General features: G+C 55.7%; 1 protein-coding gene across 12 annotated transcripts in view; it reads right to left on the minus strand.

Moving 5' to 3' along the window:
• ABLIM3 (actin binding LIM protein family member 3) overlaps positions 1-26,888 on the minus strand; it is a 63,879-nt gene that overhangs the window by 11,375 nt on the left and 25,616 nt on the right. For 8 of the 12 annotated variants that reach the window (XR_014894942.1, XR_014894944.1, XR_014894947.1 and 5 more), the window contains exons 2-10: positions 16,889-17,029; positions 14,109-14,292; positions 13,477-13,589; positions 10,400-10,526; positions 10,105-10,198; positions 4,198-4,285; positions 1,735-1,793; positions 946-1,017; positions 373-528 (exon numbers count right to left, since the gene is read on the minus strand). Coding sequence is in view for 3 of the 12 variants with exons in the window: in XM_085298062.1 (XP_085154188.1) it covers positions 373-528; positions 946-1,017; positions 1,735-1,793; positions 4,198-4,285; positions 10,105-10,198; positions 10,400-10,526; positions 13,477-13,589; positions 14,109-14,292; positions 16,889-17,029 (1,034 nt within the window). In the remaining 9 variants the exon portion in view is untranslated. The remainder of the gene's footprint in view (positions 1-372; positions 529-945; positions 1,018-1,734; positions 1,794-4,197; positions 4,286-10,104; positions 10,199-10,399; positions 10,527-13,476; positions 13,590-14,108; positions 14,293-16,888; positions 17,030-26,888) is intronic. The other 4 variants (XR_014894943.1, XR_014894941.1, XR_014894949.1 and 1 more) reach the window with 2 other exon arrangements.

A 26,888-nucleotide genomic window follows, 5' to 3' on the forward strand; every position in this document is an offset into this window, starting at 1 on the left:
AATGGGAAAGCCTCTCTTGCCACACGAGTCCTGAGGGTGACTTCTTGTCCCTGAGCAGAGCCGCCTGTCTCTGGCTGTTGTGTTCATGGCACAAGTTGGGCAGAGCCATGGACCAACAGATGAGGTTGCTGGTTTGTCACTTACTCTACAGCAGCAGCACCAGGGTTTCCTTCTTAACCTAGGCCTTATTCCAGCTGATGCAGAGTGCCCCAAGAGAGGTCTCACCCTCCATCCTGCCTTGCTGCAGTGTTTCCACTCAAGTGGAAGCACAGCTTCATACAGCTTGCCCTACCACCCCGAATCRGGGCCCTGTTCCCCACCCTGTCCCTGGGGCTTCTGCAGCTCTGCATTGAGCATATTGAGACTCAGTACCTCCCCATAGCTATATCTCTCCAGCGTTTCGTCCRATGTGTATCTGTGATAGGGCTCATACGAAATGAGGTCAGGACGCTGCACTTCATAGATGGCTTTAATCTTGGGAAGAGCTGCCAGGTCTTTGTAATTAAGGATCTCATTATCCACTTTAGCCTAGGGAGAGGGAGAGACAGAGACAGAGAGACRGAAAGGAAGAGAAGGCGAGAAGAAAGGAGCGCACAGTACGGAGCTGAAAGCAGAGCAAACAGAGCCCGACCGTCACCACAGCAGAGGGAAGAGGTACGGAGAGATCCTCTGAGAGGCAGCAGTGGGAAGGGGCAGAGGAGCTGGGATTTTGGGACAGTGGGACAACATCCCTTCAAGGACTCCTGGTCCATTCTAATGACAGTGCTGGCAGGATGCATCACTGGGGCAAGGGCAGCACGGCTTGTCCACTCTGCCCCCAAAAGCTGGGCTTGTCCTCTGGGAAYACCTCACACTGCAGAATGGTATTGTTGCTCCCTTCTCTGAGCCTATCCCAAACCTGTATTTCATCCCGCCCCACATTAAGAGGAGCAGAGCTGTACTTACRCAGATGACTCGGTTCGGGGAGCCGATGCTGGAACCAGGGGGTGAGATAGAAGTTTCTGATGTTCTTCTGTGCTGTGGGAACAGGAAAGTGGGGAGCAGCTGAGAGCCCAGGTGGCCCCAGCCATTGCTTGAGACAGTCTGGCTGAGGCATGGTGGGGAGGGACCTGCAAGCAGGTGCAACTCTGTAYACAGTGAGGAAATAGTTTATATTGCAGCTCTTGCAGGCTGCCTTGCYGTCTAGCTTTGCACAACCAGCAAGGTCCTGGCCTCTTCTGGGGCCAGATCCAGATCCAGCGGGACAACCCTGTTCTTGGCACGTAAGTGGCCTTGCAAGACTCCACAGGCAACTGTCTCTGATGCCAGCCAAAAGGCAAGAAGTAGCAGTGACATGTGGCATGCAAGGGCTCAGCAAGAAGGTTGCTGAGCCCTGTGCCACCTCCCCAGGCATCATGAGGGATGCTGCCTGYGGGGATGCTGTCTAGCCAGCAGCTGCGGCCAGGACCACCCTGCTGGAATGCAGGGCTGGGGAACAGGTTCATCTGGTCGTCCTCTGCAAGCCAGACTTTGCCCCAGGCAGAGCAAGGGAGCAAGAATCCAGTCTGGCTTATCTGGRATGATGGGGAAAGGAGCAAGGACAACCAGCCTGGAGTCCCAGTCTTGGTGCACAAATCACCCACGGCTTAGACACTGCTACAGCAATTCATCTCCAGCTGGGCTGAGAGCGTTGGGGCCAGTGTCACCAGGGACGTGCCACCTCCTTGAGCAAGGCACCTCTTCTTGCCACCCTACCTTCAGCTTCTTCTCTGCTCTTGCTGCCTGCTTGCAGATTGGATGCCACACTTCAGAGCCTGAAATGCAGGGAACGGAGAGTRTTTAAGAGCCATATACAGCCCAGGACGGCTACTAGGGGACGTCCAACTGTCTTTGCCATGAGCGAGCCCTGTCCTGTCCCTATCTTCCTCTGGCACTGCCCTGGAGCCCTGCTGTTCCTTCTGGGGAGAGATGGGTCTATGCTCTCCCAAGCAGCAGCTACACTGAGACACCCGGGCAGCTTTCACTCCACCTAACCAGCATCTTGCTTAGGTGTTTAGATTAGAGCTTCTGTGACAGCACGGGGAGCTCTCAGGATCAGGAGAGATGGGCAAGCCCCCTGGYTCGGGCTGCACCATCCAGCCTGCAYCCAAGGCTCCAGAGCTGCTGTAGCCCCATGCACTCGCTTCTGGGAAGCGCCAGGATCCTGGGAGCTGCTGTAGCCCCATGAACTCGGTTCTGGGAAGTGCCGGGGCCCTGGGTGCTGGAGGTGCCAGGATCCTAGAGGGGTGCCAGGGCCATCCCACGACCCTCTGGCCACAAGAGGCAGATGGCACTCCGCTCACGCACCACTGAGGACCTTGCTCTGAAGAGATAGATGCTTCAAAGCCTGCCCAGACACTTGTGCCCTTACCCTGTCTGCAGGAAGGGTGTGAGGGAGGTGACAGGCGYCGAGGCCCCGCGAGGGGTGTTGATCTGCTGGGTCTCACAGCATTTCCTGGGCTCCTCCTCCATCACCGCGCTGCCACAGGAATGCCCTCGGAGGGCAGGCAGGACAGTGCCGGCACCAGCGCCGGGACTGCAGTGCTTCTCCACCTGCCACTTGAGCCCTGACAAATYACTCACTGCAATCTTTCCGCCCCCACCCCACAGCTACCCTGGTCTGGTCACCTTCCCCGAGCCCCTGCAGCTACGTCTCCTCTGTGTGCCTGGGCCAGGGGGCCATCATTCRCCTCCCCGGAAAGAAAGGCCTGGGGAGAACCGAGTCCCCTTGCGGGCACAGAGGCGGTGGGAAAAGCAGAATCAGTGCAAAGGGCCCTTTTACTAGCTGGTCTGAGCTCAGGAACATGTCCTCCAGGAAATCAAAGTTCCTGAGCACTGGAACTTGGTGGCCAGTGCTGGTAAACGGTGATGACAGACCTCAGYGTGGTTTTGGCCGAGCCAGCCAGCTAGTTTTCAGCCAAACAGTTCCCAGTTACGGCTCAGGAGACAGCATGGGCCAGGGACCCCAGGGACAGGCCGGAGCCTTTGAGAGGGCTGTACAAGTTTTACTGCATGGATAAGCACCAGGCTGTGCCAAACTGGTTTCAGACGCTGCACCAGGGAGCAATTTGGCGCATGACTYGTTTAGGGGCAGAGAGGAGATGTCCCGGGAGCCGCCCGGCAGCGGCGGCCCACGGCAGCAGCGCAGCGCAGCCGCTTCATCGCGGAGTCACGCGACGCTTGGGGCACACGCTCTCGCTCGGATGCTCCCCAGACTTACACCAGCGGAGCTGAGCAGCTCCACCGGCACCGCGGGCTGCACCCCGGGGAAGAGCCGGCTGGCTGGGCAGAGCCGCCGGAGCACGCCGGCCCTGCTGCCCGCCGAGGGGGCCTGGCTGGGACCCCCCGCCCCAGCCCCTCACCCAGCTCTCCAGGCGTGTCAGCCAGCCGGCCGGCCCTGCGATCGCCCCTTTCCCACCCGCACAGTAATCCGTGACTCAGGGTGCCGGGCAAGTAGAAGCTTCTGAGAGGAAACAAGCTGAAACACAAGTGTGCGTTTTTCCTGCGAAACCAAACTGCCCCGCTGCACCAGCAAAGGCTTAATCCTTCCAGTGCCGCTCTCAGCGTAGCCCCGGCAAGGGGAGGGGAATGAAGTGGCAGGGAAAGGGGTCCTGGACTACATCCCCTGGGGCTGGAGGAGAGGGGCCTCTGCACTGGGCATGGGCCAGGGTCACATSCAGGCATGTCCCAGCAGCACTCGAGTTATTTGGGGAGACTCTGAGTAAACTTTACAAGAAGCAAAATCTCCTCTAYGGAAATGCCTCCAGGCTCCTGAAGTTGCATAGAGCTGAAAGGAGTGGCTCCAGTTCTGTCTAAGCAGTAAGGACGCTGGGAGAATAGGCCTAATCCAAGGAGGAACTTGGGGCAAGAAAGACGTAGAGAGGTGTCTCTGGTACCCCCAGGTCAGCCAGACCTGCGAGAACTGGCTCAGGTGCTGCTGCATGAAAAGGCCCTTCTGACGCCGACACCATGAAGACCCGAACGGCAAACATGCTGCTTCCCACSCATGGCAGAAGGCCAACCCCACCTCCCGCTGCCACCATGTCTCCACAGAGCCATGCTGGTGGTCATCTGCCCCAACAGGGCAGCACAACCACCGTACCTGACCTGCTGGTCACCCCAGGATGGCAAGGGAGTCCCCACCCCAGTGGGAYCCCTCTGTGATAGGGGTGTCCCTACCTGTAAGGTACATCTCCTCTCCTTCCGTGAACATCTGGTGGCAGCGGACACAGCGGGCACAGGTGGGGTGGTAATGCTTCCCTCCTGCCTGCAATGGTGAGCAGAGAAAAGGGGCCCCTGAGCAAGGCAGGAGATTCTGAGCTGCTCGTGTGCCCCTGGGGCAAGTGGCCCTGGTGTCCCTCTCTGCTGCAAGCAATATCCAGGTGAATGTGGCAAAACTCCTGGAGCAGCCTTTGAGACCACTACAACTTGCAGAGCAAACCAGAGCCTGCTTCATCCAACTAATGCTTCTGACCTGCTAGACTATGAAGCACACTGGCAGCCTTTCAGAGCCAGGAGGTTCCAGACCCTAAAACAAAGTACTTTGACAAATCTCACCCTTAGTAAATTGTCCTTGGACTATAGAAATAACTTTGATCCTCTGAAGTAATGCTTAGCCAAGCAACTACAGTTTGCACAAGCTCCTTCCCTCGATAACTCTAAGGTTTTGAAGAAAACCAGGAGGATTAAGGGCCCCATGTCTACAGACCATTTCCGGGAAGGGAGGAAGATAAACCTCACAAAGCAAAGGGAACCACAGGCTTCATCCTAAAGCTCAGCCAAGCCAAAGGGAAGCCCTGAGGCTGGCTGCCAGAGCCTTCCTAGGTATCATTTCTAGCTCCTCTCCCACGAGCTAAAGAAACTTTTCTGGTGCCTCCCTTCTTCCATGAAGCCATGCCCAAACTCCAGTGCTAACAACATGCTATTTTCCYAGACCAGATGGAGCTGAGCTGCTCCCTTTGCTCTTTGACAGGGATAATAGCTTTAATTGGTAGCTTGTTTCCACTCAAAGTGTCTGCTAGCATTTCAATTATRGGTTCATTTTCTGGGCTCTGGAGCTCAGAGGTAGGAGACAGCTCAGGGCTAAGAGGAACCTCGGCTGTGCTGTAAGAGCAGAACCCAAAGGGACATTTTACCCTGATGATAATCTGAGAGAGGGGGAAGGATGATTTAAGGTGGCAGAGAGAAGACAAGGCTCACACTGACAAAGTGAATAGTTATGATATATAGATCGTAGAAACAGTTTGAAACTAGGAGGATCAATAAGGAAATTTGCTGCAAAGATTGCTAGGAGTCTGCCACAAGGCAAGCGTTGATTGCCCAGTAATCAACTGGGATTCATCACACAGAGATTCTTTCTCAGGGATGCAGATGGCAGCTAGYTACTAGCCAGGGGCTTTTCCCCTGCAGTTTATGTAGGATATGAGTGCACCAGTCTTTGACCAGGCAGAGGAGAGGAGCAGGAAATTTTGCTGTTTTCAGAGATTAGCAAGGACCCTCTTTCTTACATTACAGTGAACCTTAGCACAGGGAGGTGTAAGCCTCAGCTCGCCCCCCAGGCATGACCAAGTACGCTAAGGCGGCAGAGAGGGCGTCAGCTCCCTGAAGTACTCCGCAGCTGGCCCGAGGCAGCCCACAGACCAGATACCACTAATCCAGGTCCAAAAGCGGCAGGGACAAGCGGCCAGGAATAAGCAGCAACAAATGGCCTAGTCCTTCCCCAGACTGTCCGCTTGCTCCAGTGGGAAGAGGTCCCTAAAGCAACACGGGCAAGGAGCTTTCCTGAGCACAGGGCCCCGTCCACAAYTTCTAAAGTCAAGATCTTTCATTTAACCCTTTGCCAGTATGAGCAAATCAGGTCAACTGATTCTGGGCCATATGGATCCTAAACCAATATTACTGCTAAAAACCACCACGACCTTGTCTGGAACCTGTTGTGTCTTTGACATCCTTCCAACATGCTCGTGTCCTTATATACCCAGTGCTTTGGAGAGRCAACTCATCCGTACTGCCAAGGAAAGAGGTTCATTAAGAAAAGGCCAGTTCCTCCCAATCTAAACCCTGTGCACATAACCCGGCTGGGGTGTCTGCTCGCTGTGACAATTGCRATGCACACTCCTCCTCGCAGCAGGCTCCAGCTAGAGAGTGCTGGAAATCAATGGCAGTCATGCTAAACTCTGTCAATCTGAAGAGACAGCTGTRAAYACAAGGGRAAAAAAAAAGATTAAAAACAACCTGGCTAAATCCTAACTCCTAAACGCTATAGGCCAGTCTGCCTGCCATTCCAGTTGCTTATATTTCAAGATGGCCAGAGACACCTAAAGTTGGAAACATAAGCCTGTGATAAACTGATTTATTGCCTTCTCAAATCCTTCTCTTTGAATCCGAGATACGTTGCAGCAAGATAATTTCATGCTCTCGGACCCTCCTATAGCACCTCCCACAACTTGGTGCACTGGTAGTATGAAAATACACACACACATATATATATATATATGTGTATATATATATATATGTATATATATGTGTGTGTGTGTGTGCATGTGTTTTCCTATCTAGGTCATATAGAGTATATGAGCTGCTGCCACACCATGCTGAAAGGGAAGCCTGAGATGTTYAGCAGATTGGGGAGATACAGATGTGTAACAAGGCTGGCTGCTCCCCAGGCAGTATATACCAGCTCTTCACATGACAAACCAGTTCCATTTTCTTTTAAATGCAGACCTTCTCCAAAAACACCCATTTCRAGCACCCACCCATTCTCTTCAAGGAGTAATCACTCTTCAAACTGTACAAACCTTGTTTATTTTATATTGGTTATTATTATAGCTCTTAAAAGGCTGATAGATGCTGTGAGTGAAGAAACCTGTTCATTATCACTTGGGGTCCCTTAAAGACTCATTAATCATTCAAGCCTGGCTGCACAGCTCCAAGTCATTTGGAAAGCCCAGAGGCTCACGGGATAGCACGAGAAGGCTCATTAAAGCCTAAAATTATTTAAAGGCACCCTTTCCATTTTTGTGCTCTGTCAGAAAAGACTATTAAAGCCTCCAGTTTTACAGGAAATTATTCAATATTAGCTAGCAGACATGCACCTGAAGTGGGTAAAGAGCCTCTGCTTGGCCCTGGCCACCACAGGAGGCAAGCACTGCGGCTTACAGTTGCCAGGACGGAGAAGGGCCATGGCCAAGCAGTGCTTGCAGGCTCCATAGAGCTCTTCCTGTGCAGCCCACCAGGACCCAAGCCCTATGTTTATCTCAGCTCTGTGACAGTATCTGAAGGAAGGTCACACCTAGGCTCTGTCTAGAGAGAATCTAGAGCCAAACTGAATTATTTCCAGCCCATCCAAGTCCTCTCATGCAAGGAGGGTTTACTTGCYTGGGCACTGGTGCAGCAGAAGTGCTAATGTGAGATGACTGATGTTCAGAGCATCTCGTGGGATTCAATCAGCATCTTCCCATATCCTGGCACAGGATGGGCAGAACTCACAGTCCTCTGGCAGATAGGAGAGTCAAGGCTCAGAGGAGAGCCAGGGATGGAAAACAAGAGCCCAGTGCTGTCTCCAGTTCTCAGGCAGGCTGTAACTATCCACTGGTCTTGACCCACATGCTTGTCATGCCCTGTGGAGCTGCTCTCCATCTCTCCTCTCAGATAAGCTCAGGTAGGAAAATCTCATACTCATTTGGACTCATTGCAGCTCAAGCAGGTGAGCAAAGGCCCCTAAAATCGGTGCAGTGATCATTTTTGGAGAAGCAGCGCCCACCAGTGTCTGCCAGACACAGTGCCCAAGCCCAGCCTTCTGCCCTGGCCCCAATGGAGGTCCCGCATGCCTGCRCTGGGCAGGAGTCCCAGCTCTGACTCCTCTGATCTTCCTCACATGCACTGCTCTGGAGGGGCAGAGCATCCCCCCCACACACATATCCACAGCCCTCTCTTTGCCTTGCTCTCCCTGACTATCTTTCTTGGCTGGAGGATGGGATGTGGGAGGTGGCTGAAGATGCTCCTGTCCTGGTAGGGGGTGACTGGGGACCAGACTGCCCAGGGAAAGCAGGGGCAAGGATTTGACCTCAGGGGAGTCTCTGGCTGCACTCTGCTCAGGTGCTTGCTAAGTCAGGGGCCCTGCAGTGGGCAGCTGGTCCATGCAGCTGCTACAGTGCTGAGCTCACAGTCACCGCAGCCTGTGCTGAGATTGCTGCCGAAGCCCTAAGTCAGCAGAAAGCCTTTCTAGGCAGAGGGAGCTCCCTGAATAGGAGGATGAGGAGGAAGTGGCTGGAGGACTTTTGGGGCCAGCTCCAGCTTCAAGAGAGGTTTTCCAGGTCAGGTTTGGTGCCTTCAAGCCAGTCCAGCCAGCAGGGACCAGAAGGGGTGACTACTTCTTGGCAGGCTGTAGGTGAAAGGGGCTAGAGATGTCTCAGTGGAGCTCCCAGCAGGCTAAATATCTCTGCTTCCAGGGTTTCACAAATTTGTGACAAATTAGCTCCCAAAAGATAGACCAGCACAGGCATCATGCTGGTGCCTTTGAAGCTCAAAATGTGTTGCATCTTCCCTGACACAGTCAGCCACTCCCAAAAGCCCTCTGCTCTCCATGATGCTTCTCACACATCCCCTTGACAGCTGCTGAGACTCCCCTCCATGGCATCCACTCCCATCCAGGCAAGGCACAATGGTGGAGGATGTGCTGCTTTGCAGGGCTGGTACTAGGACTGTCCCCTGAGAGCTGGCAGCAGGCTCTATCCTAGCACGGAAACATGCACAGGTGAGCCCTGAGCGCACTGCTCTTCCACAGTGCTGAGCCCCACGTGAGCCTGCACCATTTCAGGAACAGCAAAGCTTTTCCAGCACCTCTAGGAAGGTCAAGCTATGAGCCCAGACAGCCATGGCAAGATCCACCAAAAAAGCAACAGGTTCCACTTTGCTTCCTGATGTATACACATTCCCTGACCATCCTCGCTGCAGCTGCTCCAACCCACTGCCCTTGCTGGCTGGCTCTCTGTAGAGCCAGTGTACCTCTGATTTTGGGATACTGCTTCTTAATCGCAGCTGTCTGGGCATGGCAGAGTGAAACAGGYGCCAGTACTGCTGGGAGCACTCCCCCTCCTGCCCAGCCATGTCATTTGGGAAGATCTCAGGAGGGACTCTGCAAGCTTTCAGCATGGCTGCCTCTCTGCCTGCCACAGCCCAGCCCCACAGCATTGCCAGAGGGGCTGAAAAATCACAGCCTGCTTCACTCTGACATCTTTCTCTCCGCCCCCTGAGCCATTAAGTTGCATTCAGACCATGTTTTCCAGATTTTTTCCCTCAAAATGTTAGGGTAGAAACAGAAAGAATGAGCTGGGAGAGTAACAGAGCATCTCCCATGTCCTAGCACCGGGAGCTCAGGAATTACCTGACCATCCAGCTGATGGGAAGGACAGCCCTTGCCCTGAAGAACCTCTCTGGCCTTCCTGGAGAGCCATCCCACTCCCCCTGGCTCTGCTCTGGCAGCACAACTCTACCATTCCCCAAAACTCTCCATAGTCACCTGTGCCAGCCCCACCCTGCCTGGTGCAGGTGTCTCCGCAGCCTCCTCCACCAGCCCTGCAAAGGGTGGCCAGCAAGTTGTAGGAATGGCCCTTTGCAGGCACTGCTGCAGCTCCTTGGCCTGGACACCTCCGCCGCCAAGTTGGATATGTTGCCAAGGCAACAGACAGGCGGCGCAYGCGACGGATGCACACAGGGATGCGGTTCGGGCAAGTGTTTCTGCAAGTGAGCTGGTAGCACTGGAAGGTGTGGCAATGGCTGGCTTTTGTGGGTGCCACCACTTCTTGAGCCCCAGGCACATCGCACCCACCAAGGCCACYGTGCGCTCTGGCTCCTGCCTCTACAGAAGCCTGCAAGGAGAGGGTGGGTCCTTTCCCCACTTTCATCCTCCAGATGAGGTGACCACACTGTATCTACACCAGGCTGYAGGAACAGCCCCAGCCCTGCACAAGTAGGGATGGCACAAGGGTGCAGGAGCATGCAGCTCCCCATGGCATGCACCTCTGAGGGAGACATGCCATGTCCCTGCTGCCAACCAGGATGGGGGCCACTGGCTGCAAGACTCACCTCCAGGACCCTGCCGCTGATGTACCGGTCACAGGTCTCGCACTTGATGCCAAACTGGGCATGGTAGTCGGACTCACAGTAGGGGACACCATCCCTGTGGGAGAAGGGTGAGATAGCTGGTGAGAGGGGACCGGGTGGCCAAGGTGCCTCTTCAGGACCCCCCAGCGCCCAACGCAGGGCCCTCACAAGCCGTGTGCCCGTGGCTGCTCCCCGGCTGCCTGGGGCAAGCACCAGGACCGACAACAGATCTCAGGGCAGCCCAGGTTGCGAGGTGGCAGCACTTGGCAGCACTCACTTGCTGATGTACTCTCCGGTGAGGATGATCCCACACGTTTGGCACTTGAAGCAGCTGACATGCCACTGCTTCTCCAGGGCCAGGAGAGATTGGCCTTGCTTGATCTCCTCCTTGCAGCCTGCACAGTCTGGGGAGATAGCAGGAAGGGGAGCACATGAGACCTCCCTGAGCTCCCCACCAGGAGGGCTTGGCAATGCTGAGAGACAACCCATGAGCCTCCTGCATTTGCTGGGTAACTCAGGGTACCCTAGCCGCTTAACACGTCCCCTGTGCAAGGTGGGACAGAAAGCAGAGCTGTGGATTTGAGCATGAACAGCAGAAGCTGAATTTGCACATCCACACGAAGGGGTTCACATGCTTACCCACGAGCTAATGCACTCTTCATGGGCTCAGAGGAAAGCCCTGCACCCCCGCCCTAGTGAATCTTCTTTTCTAGGTGATGATCCTGCTGTAAAAAGGCTGGCTCTGACACTACTCCACAGGCATCCCTGGTGATGACTCCTTTCTCTCGCCATTTCCCTGGATGGGAATATACCACCTCAGCATGTTCCCTTGTCCAGAGATCTAGCAGATGAGGCATCAGGCCATGGAGTAAAGCCTTTGCTGGGAGATTGTGGAGCAACACCTGGCCACCCCAGCTGAGCACCTGCCATGGCAGCCCTGGCACAGAGCAGCATTTCCCTGCCGGGTGCAGCTTAGACCAGGGGTACTGCATGTGCTGCTGGCACTATGCTGTCCATGACAGGTCTCCAAGTGACTCTCCTCCRGGGGTGGGAGTGGTGGGAAGCATCTGGCAGCGAGTGAAGCAAAGGAAGGGCTGTGCTCTCCAGCAGCCGCATCCGGCCCTGCTGCAGTATTTACGAGACTCCCTTCCTTTCCCCATTTCCCCTGGCTCCTGTCAAGGCCAGGAGCAGGAAGCACATGGGCCTCAGACTCCTGACCTTGACTCCTCCTTGTCCTTTTCTCTCTCTGGCCTCTAGTGCCGAAGGGCTTCAGGCCCGCAGGGCTGGATGGAGTTTCTCCTTAACTCCCTCACTGCCATATCGCTCTGTTCCGCAATGCCTGTGGAGCAACATCGCCTTGCAAGCCACCTGAACAGGCATGCTCTTCTACTCACTTCATCCTCAGGAAATGTACATCAAGTCCCTGCACAGTGGGGCAGTATTTTTGACCCCATGCTACTGGCCATTCCCTGTCTCATGCAACTGCYTCAGCCCTGGTTTTTGAGTTGCTCACAGCTCTGGGGCTGCAGGGAGAGGCACAACATCCTTTTTCTAGGGACAGCCTCCTCTTAGAGGTCACTAATGTGGGCTGCGTGCCAGCCTCCTCCAATATCCACCCCATGGAGGTGTGCTGGCTCTGTCACCCCTTCAAGGGTGGCACTGCCAATGCCACTGATGAGAAACATGCCCATCTGGCAAGAGGGGAGATGCCAGCAGGCTCAGGTACATCTGGCTGCTGCCTGCAGCTGCCCATGAATAAACCATGGTGCCCTCAGGCAACCTTGCTCTGCTGGCTGGAGAGCAGTGTCTGAGCACATTTCAAGAGGAGGGATGACAGGCASGGGAATGAGAAGGGAGAGAAGAGGAGGTAAGAAACATAGCATGTTGGCTGCCCATTCCCTTCCCATGGACAGGGCCCTGCAGCTCAGGCCCTGTGACAGGGCTGGGTTTCGGTCACTGTGCAGTGGCATGGCTCCTGGTTCTCCTTTCCTCCCATGCATTAGGCAATTTCCCAGTGACTTGGAGGGCAGTAAAGGTGGGCATATGGTCAGCAAAGCATGGGCCACRTGCTAACCCTCTGCAGTTCTCTCACCCTGGAGACGGTCTCACGCTACTGCAAACAACAGCTCAACACCCAAGGGATGCTCTGGAGGTCACTATGTTTAATTTGGCTGTGGCCCGAGTCAGAGAGCCAGCAGCAAGGAAAGACTGTGGTACAAATGCTGTGAGATGGGTATGATATGAAGAGAAAGTATCATAAGAAACAACTTGGGGTAAAAAACAAGGCCATATCCCTCCAAAAGAGCTTTTCTATTGCTCTTGCTGAGTTTTAGGTTGGGATCATCAGCATAAAGAGCTTTTCAAAGCTAGMCTGCTTGTAGAGACATTGCATAACTCAAGCCCTTGGGAAAGCCTGGTGTGTGTTCCCAGGCTGCTAGTCACATACGGAGAGATCTTGGAGCGCAGCACAGAAGGAAAGTCAGGATTMCCCCTATGGGCAGCCTGTCTTTAGCAGCTGGAAGTACAAGATCCAGCAGTTTCCTGCTGCCAGGATCTGCTCTCTGATGTGACAGCGGTAACTGGTTCATACCAAAGCACACAGCTACAGTGGGCAGGCCAAGGGATCTCCTGCCTTCTCCTGACCACACCATCTCCTGGGAATCCCAGCAATGCTGGGATGTGCAACGCCCACCAGGAAAGCAAACTCCTCCCCTGCCACTTGCTGCAAACCCACATCTGGGCASTGCTGCAAAGCAAGCCCTGTCTCCAGAATTTTGTTGCTGTCTCAGACAGCAAAAGGCTTGGCGGCAGCACCTGCCCAGGTCACAAACAGGCCAAGAGAGTTTCCGAAACCAGAGGTGAATGTGCATAGCATAAAAAAAATCTTGGGTGGAACTGAGGGGTTACCTGTTCCCCTTTCAAAGTCTCCACAAACTTTCATCTGCCTGTGCTGCGCTGCATGCTGGTCCTGAAGCACTTGCAGGCACTTCCCAAAGACCTAGTCTGGCCTAGAGAGGGGAGCTGAGCCCAGGAGTACCCCAGTCTTGATCAGTGCTCAGACTGAGCAGGAATAGACTAAGCTGTCCCCTGTTAGGAAACTCAGGGGACAAGCTTTCCAATTGCTTAAAAGAAAAAAAAGAAAAATAAGGGATAGCAAATATAAAGCAGGCTGTACATCATAGCCAGGGTGTCTGGCTTCTCACACTGGCTGGTTTTCCTGAAGGCCCAGTCAGCCCCAGTACCACCAWGTGGGAGGGAACAGCCACCAGTAACCCTGACAACTCCAAGGATCAGGATCTGAAGAAGGCTCATGTGATAACTCTCCTTGCCAACGTATATGAGCGGTCAACTTACGGCTGGGCCCATGGATCTTGATGGGTTTGGTGCTGATCAGCGAATGGGAACAGTTTTGGCAGACACAGTCCTTCCCACTGAATGTGACTTTGTCTCCGATGGGGAACGGCTTCCTGCAGCCAAAGAGAAGGTGGCGACGTGAGATGCACACTCCTCTCCACACCGTGCTCTGGTTGCCCCTGCTCACTCAGCCTTTCTGCCATCACCCGTGAGGCTCTGTTCCCCCTGCCCCCTGACAGTGGGACCTGCTGCCCTGGGCCAGCCTGTGCAGGAGCAGAGCAGGCCCAGCACCCTCCTTGAGCTCAGCTGAGGGTGCAAGGTGAGGCAGCAAGCATGCACATGGGCAGGGCTGGGAGGATTATGTCAGATATTAAGGTAGGCTGCCAGGCATCAAAGAGTGGGTTTGGAGCCATTTCATTATCTGTGAAGGTTTTCCACTAAGCAGATGCCTCAGAGATGTTCACTGAGGGGCCAAGCTCTGGAGAAGAGATTTAAGAGCTGAGGGTAAATGAACAGCCCTCTCTCTCTGTGCCTGAACAAAGGTTGCACGGGGCAGAGCAGACCTCCCTTGCTCCACTGCTATGTCCCCACGGAGAGGGGCTGGGTGCCCTGCAGCCACAGCTTCAGCTCACCTGCACGTGCTACACACAAAGCACTTGGGGTGGTAGGTCCTTCCCAGGGCAGAGATGACCTCCCCGGTGATAAAGTCCCCACAGCTGTCGCAGCGGGTCCCATATAGCTGCTGGTAGTCGTGGGTGCAGATGTACTCCTGGTTCTTAAAGAAGAAGCCTGACTGGGCCAAGTCGCAGCCACACACTGGAGAGAAGAACATGCACCCATTGGGGGATAATGTCATCCCAGTGCCCCTCCACCACCAAGCCCCTTCCTGCCTATGTCACTGATGGTGCCCACAATTGCATAGGGCAAGCGAGGCTGCAGCAACACAAGCACCCTTGGCAGGCACATCTCAAGCGCATGCTGGAGCAACCAGGGCCAGTGCCCCTCTGTGCATTCCCCATTTTGGCAGCTGGGCCACATGTTGCCCAAACAGGCAGCAGCCTTGCAGAGCCTTGGCTCCTTGCAGCCAGTGAGGATGTATCCTCTAGAGCTTGTAGAGCACCTTGCCTTTTGCAGGCATCTTGGAGGGTTTTCCCTTCCCAGCAGGCCAGCTAGGGACCTCCCCCAGCACCACAAGATGTCAGTGTTGGGCTGCAGCGGGGTGCAGGATGGGGCTGACAGGACAACAAGGGCTGGGCGCTCCCAGAGGTGCCCCAGGGCTGGGAGGGGAACTGGCTGGAGCCTGCACAACCTGGTGCAGACAGCCTAGGAGGGCCSGTAGCATCCCCTCCTGGCCCTGAGAGGGCCTGCAGCATCCCCTGGACCCCATGGCACCCGGGCAAGTTTTGTCCCTCCTCAGGAGGTCGGGAAGCCAAGAACGGGACTGCACAGTGTTGGGCAACTGTGCTGGGGCAACTGTGGCCCAGCACGTCTCCAGGCCAAGATGCTTGCCGCATGGCTGGAGGCCTCTCTGGGGGCTTCAGCACCATGGCCATGGAGCCAGACATGAGGCAGGGACCTGCAGGGGGCTAAGCACAAGCTGCACTGCCCACCTCCCTCCTCGGGCCTACAGGCATGTGCAGGTCCCAGGACACAGAAGTGGCTCCTGTCCCTTCCCTCCCTGCAGAGTACTCCATAGMACCACTCTGTTCCTCCCCAGAGCTGCTAGCAGTAGCCCCAGTGGGTACARGGAACAGGACCTGCTGCCCTTTGCAAACAGGGACTCAGTGCTTCCCTTTGAGCATGGATGAACAGACAGACTGGCCACCAGCTCTGGGACAGCCTCAAGAAGCAGAAGCAAGACCACTGGAGGCAGGTTGAGGCCCTGTTTGCTCTGGGACTCAGGTCACATCTCTGCAGGCTGCACCAGCTGTGGGTCAGGCCCTCAGGGCAGCAGGACAAGGGGTGGCTGCAGCATGCGGGCAAGCCCTGGGCTGGCATGGAGCCAGGAAAGCGAGCCTGAGGTGGCAGGGGGTACGAGCTGTGAGGGAAGGTGAAACAAGAGGATTTCYGCTCATTATTTATTCCCTTTCACTTGGAAATCAGGCAGCAAGCACTGCCAAGCTCTCCCTGCCGGCTCTGCGTCCCCTTTGAAGCTAAGGACTGTCTGAGCTCTTTGTCTGGATGAGCAGTTTTCTGCTCCTTGCAGACACTTGAGCAGGGGAAGAGGGCAAAGGGCGTCTGAGCACCAGGCTGTGCACATGTCAGCCAGCCCTGAGGGCACCTGCATGCCCACGTGGAGGTCTGGGGCTGGCCATGCCACAAGAAGGGCACAGGGTGAGGAGGCACCCATGGGCCCCAGCAGGAATGCTGCTGACCCCAGAGGCAGACTCCCCTGCAGCCAAACTCTGCTGCTGCAAGGGGAACAGTGAAGTGGTGGCCAAGGGGACAGAGATTTATGCCCTACTTAGCACAAGGTGATGGGAGCTCAGGAGACCAGAGACCTTTAAAAATCCTGGTAATTTGATGCTTTGCAATCTATGGAACGGGCCACTGGCCTTCATAATACCAGTTGTTTTAACGAACATACTAAGGAGCCCTTAAGGATCAGTTCTGGGCTGTTAGCTTTACAGCTCCTCAGCTTTCCTCCTCCTGCATCCAGCTGCAGGGAGGTCTCAAGCAACCTCCATCCTCTGGGGAGGGCAGCAGGAGCCTGGAGCTCACTGGGTGAGCAGCAGCATGGCTCAATCCCCCTGCCAGGAGGGGACAGCTCCCACCACCCTCCTAAGCTCAGCAACCCCCACATTCCTCTGGGCCCTGTGCACCCCTAGAACTGCCTGGGCAGGGGGGGCTCCTTCCCATGCCCAGCTCACCMTTCAAGTGCAGAGGGCCCCAGCCAAACTCTGCTGTTTGTCTCCATCTCATCCCCCCTTGCCAGCATAAGGGTGGCAGTGATCAGTCATCCACCTCCAGCCCCATCACAAGCAGCTTGGGGCTGTCCTCCACCAGGCTTGCAACAGCTCCTCCTCCCTTGTCAGGGGCAGGTGGCTGACGGATGTTGCTGTCCCTTGAATCACACACATGGGCCGAAGGTATATCTGGGACTGGCATGGCACAGGTTGGTGGCATTCAGGCAGCCCATGGTAACTGTGCCCAGGTCTTGGCCATCCCAGTACATAGACTGGTCTGCTGGTTTTCATGTGGCACAGGGGCATCACTGGCCCCAGGTCACTGCCAGCTCCTTTACCTCCCCACTTGCACAGCATCAAATTCCCTGTGGGAAACAGCCACTGCTGAGGGTGCAATTACGTCTCCGCAGGCTGGGCTGGGCTCTCCCTGGCCTTTACCCTTCCAAATTGCACGCAGAGCCCATGGGGCAGCTTGAGCACTGGCTCTTTGGGCTGTGCTCTCCTACCTTGGCAGGTGAAGCATCTGATGTGGAAGTGATTGCTCTGGACGCGTACCACTTCTCCCTTGCATGTGTCTCCGCAGCGGTAGCACTGGATAACGGTGGAACTGCTTCCAGGGGTATATGGGTTTTGCTGATAGGGAACTGCTGGCAGAAAGGAGGGAGACAAAAGCAAGAGAGAGGAAGGGTCCATTAGCATTCAGGGAACAGACTGGCTGGGAGTCACGGCACTGACCTCAGCCCGGCTGGAAGAGACCCCTTCTGTGACCATGACAGTGCAGCCAGATGTTAGGTATTGCTAGGGAGAGGCTATGTGGCAAAAGACAGACAAAAACATGCCAATACTCCTTGACCCTGATCTGTGGGCTTTTATCTTCTCCGTCTAGCACATTGGGCTCTCCTTGTCCCCATAGAAGGGGGGCCACCAGTGCTTGACTCATGGGTAACTGTCTGCAGGTTCCAGTGCTGTTTCTCACATATTCCTTTTTGGTGTCCCCTAAAGGCAGGCAGAGCTCCCAAGGCACTCTATTTCCAAAGCAGGCACCACAGGGACCAGCCACCTGCATGATGCCTGGGTCTGCTCAGCCCTTGGTTGGTCCTGGGTTGCTCCTGGTACAGTCAAAAAAGCACCAGTAAGCACTAATCTGGCAGCAGCATGGGAAGAGACTGTTACTTTTTGCAGTCTCCTCTTGTTTGGTTAGGAAGTGGCTGAAGAAGTAATTTCTCAAAGAGTTCTCAAGGATTTGAGAGATTTGGCCCAGGCTAGACTTGAAGCTTCTCAGTGATCCAGAGCATCCCAGTATCGCTGCTCTTTGAGGAACAGTGCCGGACAGCAGGCAGCCACAGCACATGAGCCTGGGGGCCACAGCAGAGGGGAGGGCAGTCCAACCCCACTGTCAGCAGGATGTGTACCCCAAGCAAATCAGCGCTAAGGGCACAAGCCAAGTTCTCCTGCTGCAGAGAGAGGGAGAACAGCCTGGGACTCACCCCGACTCCGCAGCCCTCCTCCCACAGCTCTGCAGACCACCTTGAAGGGCTGATACACTGCAATCTCAGCCCACGCTCCGGGGAGGAACTGCACAGAGCAGACTGCCTTTCTGCTGTCTCAGCACCATCTCCAAATACAAGCACGTACAGAAAACACTTTGAAGAGCAGCTCCTGCCTTCCCTGCTTTTAGGGTTGCTGTTGCACGTGTTRGTTGTGGGAGCTTGGGCTGCCTGTCACTGCACTCATGGGCCAAGCCATAAAGGAYTTGTTTGCTGTGAGATCCCAGAGAGAGCTGTGATCCGGGCAAGACGACCTGTAAAGGGCAGGGATTTCAATAGACCTGAGACTTGACCCGGTGCTGAACTGCCTTCCCAGGAACAAGAGAAACAGCTCTGAAACCTGGTACACAAACAACCTTCCAGGGCAGGGAGGAACAGAAGAGATCACTTGTCAGAAAGGCTCTTCATTCACCATGGGGCAGATCGTATGACGGGGGAGAGAATCAGCCCATTATTGGCTTCAAAAACAAAGAAAAGTCAAAGAGACATTAGAGACTATCTCACAGTAAAATCCAATTTCACATGCCAACTGCCCAGAAGAGCCAGTTTACCAGTAGCTGAGACAAACTATGAACGTAGAGCACTGCCTGCTGCTATGCTTGCTGGGACAGAGCAATGCCAAAATAAGCCAACCCTTCCTGAGCACCACTCCATGCCTTGGATTTATGGATCTGTGGGACACAGATTAGAGGCTACCACCTCTCAGCTGCCTTGTGAACCCTGACCTGAAGGCCACAAGAGAAGYTGAGAGGCTTTTCTGTGGGCCCCTCCCTTAAGCCTTGCTGTGAAACTCAGACTCTGGACTTGSAGTAAACTTCCAAGAGCTGCTGGGATTTCTCTCCAGTGCATGCTCTTGTAGACTAAGAGCTTTCATGGGCCAGCAAAGGCACTTTAGGTACTAAAGCATACAGTATCAGAGGTACTATAAGATGAGAGTCAATCCTGGAGTTCAGGCCAGCAGAGACTTTTTATTCTGTGTCTGTCTCTAGATCTAAATTACCTTGAGGTCCCAAATATGATGAAAAACCTCTGTAAAGGGGGAACAGGGTGCCCTTGCCCATGTGTTTGCAGGTATGTTTTGCAGGGAGGTGCAAAGCTCTAGGAACACAGGGCTCCACRACCACCTCCTGAAGCTGTGAGGGGCCTGTGAACTTTACAACATCCTTGCAGCATCCTGGGGGAAGATCTGGGGCTGATCGCACCAGGATCTTTCCAAGACTGGGCCTCCTGGTTGTGCAATAGATGAGGAAATCTCTCTCGTAGGGGTCTTCAGCAGAGCAAGAGTGACAGCACTGAAACTTCCTCCCATACATCCCATGCTTGCACCCTCTCAGAGAACAAAGCAGAAGCCAAGCCTTGAGACACAGCCGCATTAATCCACAAACTTTGGCCTGTAAAGCACAAGGGAGGTGAGGAGAAAGTCCAGGAATTAATCAACATTTAAATAAACATTAATAATAATATAAATGGCAAAAAAATGCARGTATCACTTGTTCTAGGCTTCTGGTCTCTAAGGGAAACTTCTTGGTGTCCATAGCAACATGCCACAAAGCCCTCAGGCTGACAGGATTGATGGGAGAAAGGGAAGCAGGAAAAAGTTTAGGACAGAAGAGGTGCTTACAACTCTATTACACAGCTGGCAGAGATTAAATAAATACAGTTGCTCCTGATTTGCATCCATCGAGGAGGGTCAGGACCTTGCTTAGGGCACCATCACCCTTCTGCCTCCTGGCTTTGTTCAGCATTAAGCAGAAAGCGCCTTGATTTGCGATTAACCTCAGGCCCATGCTGGATTTTTTCCCTGGGAACATTAATGCATTGTTTTGCTGGGGCTCTGCTTGTTTTCGAGCAACCAGCTGCCCACCTCGTGCAGGAAGTATTACACATCACAACACCCCTGAGCAGAGGGGCAGCTGATCAGGGCAAAGCTCATTACCCCCAAAATAATCCAGTAATAATGTAAGTAGCATTAGTGGCCTTGCAAGCTGAGATACAGCAGTCAGAGTGAAGGGGTGGGAGCTGCCCAAGGAATGCCTTAATCTCACCCCAGTTTGCCCCTGCTCTTGCTTATCTAGCAAGAAATTAATCTGGCTTTGCATAGTGATTAATGCATTTTTGCTCTCAGATGTAAGCACACAAAAGGCTACCCTAGGCTGGACTCTTCTGGGGCCACCTCCACATGCTGGTTGGTGTTGTAGTGGGTTTGATCCACAGAGCGCATCACAGCAGCTCCATCCCAAGAAGCTGCTGCAGCCCAGGCCAGGCAGCAAGCTGCTGCGTGGGCACACGACAGATTTCCCACTGATCTGGATTAAGGTGGCACCTCCGGTCACAGATTGGTGCCCRGTGTGATCCTCAAGACAGGCAGCAATAGCCATATGCAAGCAAGAGCGYTCACAGCCTGAGCAGTTTGGATGGGGGCAAGATGAAGCCTCCAAAGAGCAGCCAAAGCTGTAGAGAGGAGCTCAGTTCACAGCAAGGGCAGAGGGACAGCGTGCAAGCACTAGGCCATCACCAGCCCAGGAAGGAGGTGCGAGGTGCTTTGAGACACCCAGCTGCTGGCTACCTCTGGGTTCCTGTGCTGCATTACTGGGWGACCTCCTCCTTCCTTCCCAAAGCATCACCTTCCATCTCAAGAGGGTCAGTTTTGTTCGTCTTCCTGTCCTGCCTTCCCATCCTGGATGGCAGCATGCTGCATACACTGCAGCACGGTGCCTGGCCCTCTGCCAAAGGGCAGCAGGATGGGGAGATGAACACCTACCTTGTGAAACAGCAGCTCAAAGATGATGCAAATCCAGCCTGGRGGCTGAATGCAGGAGGGAATGGGCTGGCCCCAAGCTGCTGTCCATGGGCAGGGTGCAGCCAATCACACAGTGCTGCCACCAGCCCAGAGCAGCCAGCAGCACCGTGACCTCAGCTCAGAAGGGACTCCAAGCATTGGGGACAGACCTGCCAGCCCTGCCAAYCACCCCAAAGCCCAGGCACTGCTCATTTTTAAACTGCACCAGGCAGAGGAGAAGAGCTGCAGTAGGAGCTGTTGSCCACGGGGGAAGGAGGAGGGACAGCACCTGCAGCAGCTCACRTGGGGCTGAATGGCTGGCCTGCAGCAAGCGCAGCAGAGCACAGGCTGCTGGGGGGCTGCTCAGCCCTACTCCGCTCCCTACCCACACCCCCGAGCCACCTACCCTACTCGGGGCAAGCCAGGATCAATTTTACAGGAGCTGCAAACAACAGGAAACCAAGGAACATTTCTAATATCCACTTGTTATCCCAGGACCAGGATAAGGCCCTATCCTCCTGGTTTTCTTCTACTCACCCCCACTCCCTCTTTTAACCCATTAGYCCTCCAGGAAGGCCCATTAGGTAGAAACTGCTGCAGGTGAGTTTTGCATCATTAGGTATAGGTAATTTGCATCATTAGCAATAGGTAATTGCAAGCTCCCACCCAGCTTGGAGATCCTGCCTTGACGTGATGTTTGCTATCAGCGTGTTTATGAAACAGCACCTCCACAGGGGATGGGGAGGCCTGRTTTAATTAATTACCAGTAATTAATATTTGCACAATACTTGGAGAACCACAGGTGAAGGGCGCTGTGGAAAAGCCGAGCATTCACCCTTCGCTCAACAGCACGAGGCGGTGCYGCCGTGGGACGCTGAGGCGGACGCGTGCCAGCGCCGTGGGAGGGGGGCGGCAGCGGCCCCGAGCAGGGAGCCTTTCCCGGAGAGGCGGTCAGGGGCACGGCGCAGCGAGGAAGGGGCCGGGAGCAGCAGGACGAGCCGGGAGCCCCGGGGGGCCGGGGCGGCTCAGGAAGAGGAAGCACGGCCCAGCGCTGGCGGAGGCGTCGAGGCCGAGGGACGGCGATGACTGGCCAGAAAGGAATTTCGCTGGAAGCGCATTATGTTGAGGGAGAGGCTGAGGTGAAGCGCCGGGGTCGGGACGTGCTGTGCCGGAGCGGGGGCAAACAGCGCGGGAGAAATCCCTGCTCGGAGAGGGAGCGGCGGCCCTCCGGGACCCCGGGAGCCTGCATCCCAAATCCCCCCGCATCGCATYGCCTCTCCGCAACTCCCGGAGAGCAGAGCCTGGGGTGGCAGCGGATGGGCTCGCGGGGCAGCTCCGAGCCCCTCTGGAGGATTTCCCCTCCGGGCCGGGCGCCTGGCTGCGCCCCGAGGGTGGCAGGGCAGGAAGGGTGGGAGCTCCCACGCGGATCCAGCCCGGCACCGCRACCTGGGCGTCTCAGCAGCAGTTGGCCTGGGGAGTCCTTCCCACCATCCTGCAGCGCGAAGCGGCGAGGGCAGGAGGAGCTGGGCTGCGGCCATAAAAACGCTTGGGAGAGGAAGGGAAAGGACGGGCTCGGAGCCAAACAGAGATGCCCTTTCCCAAAGGCGCTTTGCATCTAGTCCAGCCATCCCAGGCTGAGAAAGTGGACGACAAAACCACGCCAAAGGATGCTCCTGGCCCGATGCACCGGCCCCGTGTTGCTGGTATCACACGCAGACTGGCCTCGGGAAGAGGAGCGCTTCCTCCGGCCTCCCGGCTGGTCGCGGCGCGCAGCCGGGACGGGGCGATCCCGCTGCGCCCCAGCATCACCTTCAAGCAGACGGGAGGGCTCGCAGCAGCGGGTTAGCACCAGTCCCGGCCACGCAGGACCCCCGCGAGCGCAGCTCAGGCCGGAGGTGCGGGCGTGACGCTGTGCACCAGCACAGCCCCAGCCTGCGCCGCTCGGCCTCGGCACGGCTCCCGGGCCGCGCAGGGCCCTGCGCTGAGCTATGCTGGGCGCCCAAAGCCGGTGCTGGGCAGGGGAGGAAGCAGGACAGCAGTCAGGGTCCTTGGCCTAGGCTGCTGGCCATGAATGTGTGGTGGCATTTTTGTGGCCATCCTGGTTTTCAGGTAGCTGGCCAGTGTTTTCCACTTAGTTCAAAGAGGCATTTGGACCAAAAGAATATTATATATTTACCTTTTTTTTACCTCTTAATTTTTTCTTTGGATCTTTCTTCTAAGTAAAATCCAGAAATGTTTCATGGTTCARTACCAATATTCAGGTTTTTAAACAAACTCCTACACATAGAAGTTTTCATTCTAGTTTTTCATCTGAAAAGCCCATTTGCAAAAATCAGTAAGTCTCTTTTTAGAAACTGGAACCAATTACAAATTTTTCAAAATCTTGCAGCTAAGATCACGGGACTCTTAACYGCCCTGATCAGCAGCGTACATTGCTAAGGGGTTGGAAGGTGGCTCGCCAGCCYCCCTTGCAGATAGCCTCGTGATGGGGTCACGCCAGGCTCCCTTCTCTTTGCACCCCGCAGGAGGAAGGAGTCTGGGGCAAGACTCCCTCCCGGAGCCTCATGGCACAGAGCATCATGCAGGCAGGATTACGAACTCCCAGCAAGTCCACGCTGGCTTCTTCTCTCCCTGCTTCCAGGCAGAACCATCTGTGGCTTACAGCTAAAAATCCTCTACTGTGTCACCACTCCTAATCTAGCCCTGGGCATCCCTAATTAGATCATGACCAATTATTGCTTCCACCTGCCTCCCGCTGTCCCCTTGTCCCCCACTGCTGTCACTCCTGCACCATGTCACCTCCCTCGGCGTGACGAAGGACATAAACAAGGCGTGGGTGCCAGTGAGGAAGGCAGCCAGCAGAGCTGAAGTGGCAGATGCCTGCTCAGGCGAGGGCACCTCGCTGCCAGCAGCAGGACAGGGCTGGAACAGGCGGCCGCAGCTCCGCACAGCGCCGGGCCGGCCCCGGCGTTTGCAAAGCGGGAGGGAGTCCTCTCTAGCGGGGTATCACAGGGAGGACCTGAACGAGCATGGCTGGATATCAAGGAGGATAACGCCAGCGAGATCCTTCCCGCTAAGCTCTGTGCGTGTCCTCTCCTTGCAGGGGTAGGTCGAGGACGCGCAGCCTTGCTAACGCCAGCCCCTGCGCCCCACGCAGCGCTGCACCATGAGACGCTCCCGTCTCTCAGCACCCTCCGCCAGCACCGTGGCCTCCCCTCTCCTTCCCCCAGGCTCTGCCGAGTGTCACCACCCAGCCCGTCAGCGCCTCCTCCCATCCGCTCCCTCGGGAGCACTGGCAGCTGGGCTGAGGCACTGCAACAGGCWCCTGATGAGCTCACACGCTCGCTCCGGCCTTGCTCCAGCCCCGACCTTGGGGCTCGCTGCAGACTCGAACCCAGGGACGCAGAGCCCAAAGGCGCCCATGCTGCCTGGGCAGGTGGGAGAAGAGAAGGAAGGAGGTCGGATGTTTTTGCACAGCCCGGAGAGCCAGCAGCACCTTGCTTCTCACTGGGCGAGCGACGACACCCGCACGGAGGGGCCCAAAGGGCAGGACCGGGCTCCGCTCCCAGCAGAGCAGAGGCTGCGCTAGCAAGAGAGGCAGCCAGCACAGGRGCAATTTCTTCACTGAGCTTATGTCAAGTTGTAGCAGGGAGGTGGGTAGGAGGCAGCAAACTGTCAAGTGGACTCAAGTTGCGGGAGCAGCAGTGGCTGGACAGCGATGTGGGAAGGTTCCTGCGCGGTGCCAAAGCCTCATGCTAACAGGCAGAACATGCCAGGATCATGTGCTGGGGTGGGAGCTGGCCCGCGGAAAGGAAACATTGCTCCTAGGCTAAAAGGAGAGGGGGGAAGGTCAAAAAACACAGCGAGGGAAAGAAAAAGAGGGGAAGAGAGAAGCAAAAAGAGGAGAAAAAAGAAGGAAGACGGAAGGAAAAGGACAGGAAAAAAGACAGGGTGCAATGAACAGCGAGGGCTCRCGCCTGTGCAGCAGAGTTCGCTTCTGGCTGGGTTCATGGAAATTATTCTCTAAACGCACGGGCTGAGGCAGCCGGCGATGGTCTCCCTGCACGGAGTAACCCGGCTACCTGGCAGCCGCCGTGCCGAGACGGGCCCGCGGCTGCCTGCAGGGTGTTTACGTCCTAAGGCAGGCTGGGCAGAGCCCTAAAATGCAGGGGGAAACCTGGAGACCCCACCAGCGCCCTCAACTGAGGCTGCAACAGGTTTTGCCTCCTGCCCTGCGCAGTGAAAGCCCACAACCCCCCGGAGAAGCCCCCACCACAACCCCCCAGCCTCAGCTCGCTCCAGACCCGCCCCACTACAGGAGACGTGGGGTTTCCTGGGCTAAGGCCCCCAGTATATCACTGATCTGCTTAAAGCACCAGCTGCTGGAATCATGTGATTCTAACAGATTCTCAAGAAAAAGAGGAAAAAGTTGCTCTTCTAGTTTYGCAGCTGCAGAGAAATGTGAAGAGCACAGTGCTGAGCAGCAGAACAGTGGGGAGCCTTGTTCAACGCTCACGAGCTTTGTGAGCCTGACAGCTATTCCTTGGCCTTCTCGGAGCTGACGAGCCAGGGAACACCCTGTCCAAAACCCCCAGTGACTCAGCCGTGCCTTGGGGGCTCGCAAGGTCTCAGCAGCATCCAGGGATCATGGCTGGGCCCCAGGACCGCAGGAGCAGCCTCCATCACATGGACGCAGTAGCACCCAGATGCAACAGGTAGCACCCRCCACTGATACAAGAGTAATTGCTCAGGGAAGGAGGTCCTTTGGCCACCCGCAAGGCAATAGGAAGAGCACGGGCAAGGCACCCTGCAGTGGCTAAACATTTCCAGGACCCTTGGCCCACGTTTGTTTGTGTGAGCTGGCCTTGCATCTGCGGAGCTGGGCTYGGCTCCCTCCCCTCCCCTCCAGGCAGCATGTGCTGCTGATAGCTAGCAAACTAAAGATGCTCTCAAACCAGAAGCAGCGACCGCTCAGAGGCGCTGGGGTTTTTAACAGCATTTGCTTTCCAGTGCAGAACCACCCTTTAAAGTTTAATTGCCACTCACTAATCCCAGCTACTAAATAAATGAAGAAGCAGAAGGCTTGGTGAGCATGAGGCTGAGATGAGCCTCCCACCACCTGGCAAATGCTATGGCTCTGGGATGGTGCCTCTGGAGAGATTCTGCTAATACCTTCCCTTTCGAGGAATAAGCCCTGCCAGGAACCCTGTGCTCTGGTCTGGAGGAGAACAAGCCCTGGGGAGTGCACGGGCACGCACACGGGCATGAGCACCGTGGGCATGGAGTGAGGGAGGAGGCTGGAGCAAGGCAGGACACCTGCGGCACAGGGCTTGGACGTGTGACGGTGAAAGACGACGCATGTTAGAAGCGACAGGAGTTTAACGTGCTAACAGTGACATGAGTGCATGGCTTCTACTGTGTGTACATGCCCTCTGTGCCAGCACTGAGTTTCTCTCATCTCCAGCAAGCACTGCCAGGATCTTTTTCCTGGGTAATACTTATACAGCTTGTCATGGCAACATGAACTGAAATTGCTGCTGGGACGCCTGGCATTAGCACATTTATCCGCAGCCATCACAGTGCCTGTTGCAGAAGAGCTTGGGGCTCTGCAAGCCACCCCTCAGCATGCCAGCCCTGAGCTGGGTGCAAGCAGGACTCGTGCAGGAGGCCAGTGGCCCGCCACCAGCACCCCCATCCCTCCAGTGCCCGTGGTGGCCATCTGATGCCCAGACAGGGACGTTATYGGGGAGCATTGGGTTTTATGCAATGACTAATGAATGACTCCAGGCTGTTTCTCCCATTTCAAGCCTGTCCGAGAAGGGTCTGTGGGACGTTCAGCCAGGTTGCCTCAGGTTGAGTGCCGACTACTCCCCACCTCACATGCAGTCTCTGAGCCCTACAGCAGAGATTTTCAGCAGGAAAAAGGAGAAGGGGGCAGCGTGAGAGAACGAAGGTTGACCCTCTTGCAGGAGAAGCACAGGGGCTGGCATGTGCTTCGCCTCGCTGTCACAGTCCTGGGCAGAGCCTGGCTGTGCACAGCACTTGGAGCTGGAGGCAAACTCCTCCAGCTGCTGCCCACCTCTGCTCCCAGCGTGGCCACTTGTGCTCGGGAGACGGGCAGAGCCCATGTCCTCCCACCACGCGCTCGCCCTCGCAGGAGGAGGGAACCGAGCAGCCTGG

The sequence above is a fragment of the Rhea americana genome, unplaced genomic scaffold (genome assembly GCF_003343005.1).
Source record: "Rhea americana isolate MKP2758 unplaced genomic scaffold, rheAme1 scaffold_135, whole genome shotgun sequence".
Lineage (NCBI taxonomy): Eukaryota > Metazoa > Chordata > Aves > Rheiformes > Rheidae > Rhea > Rhea americana.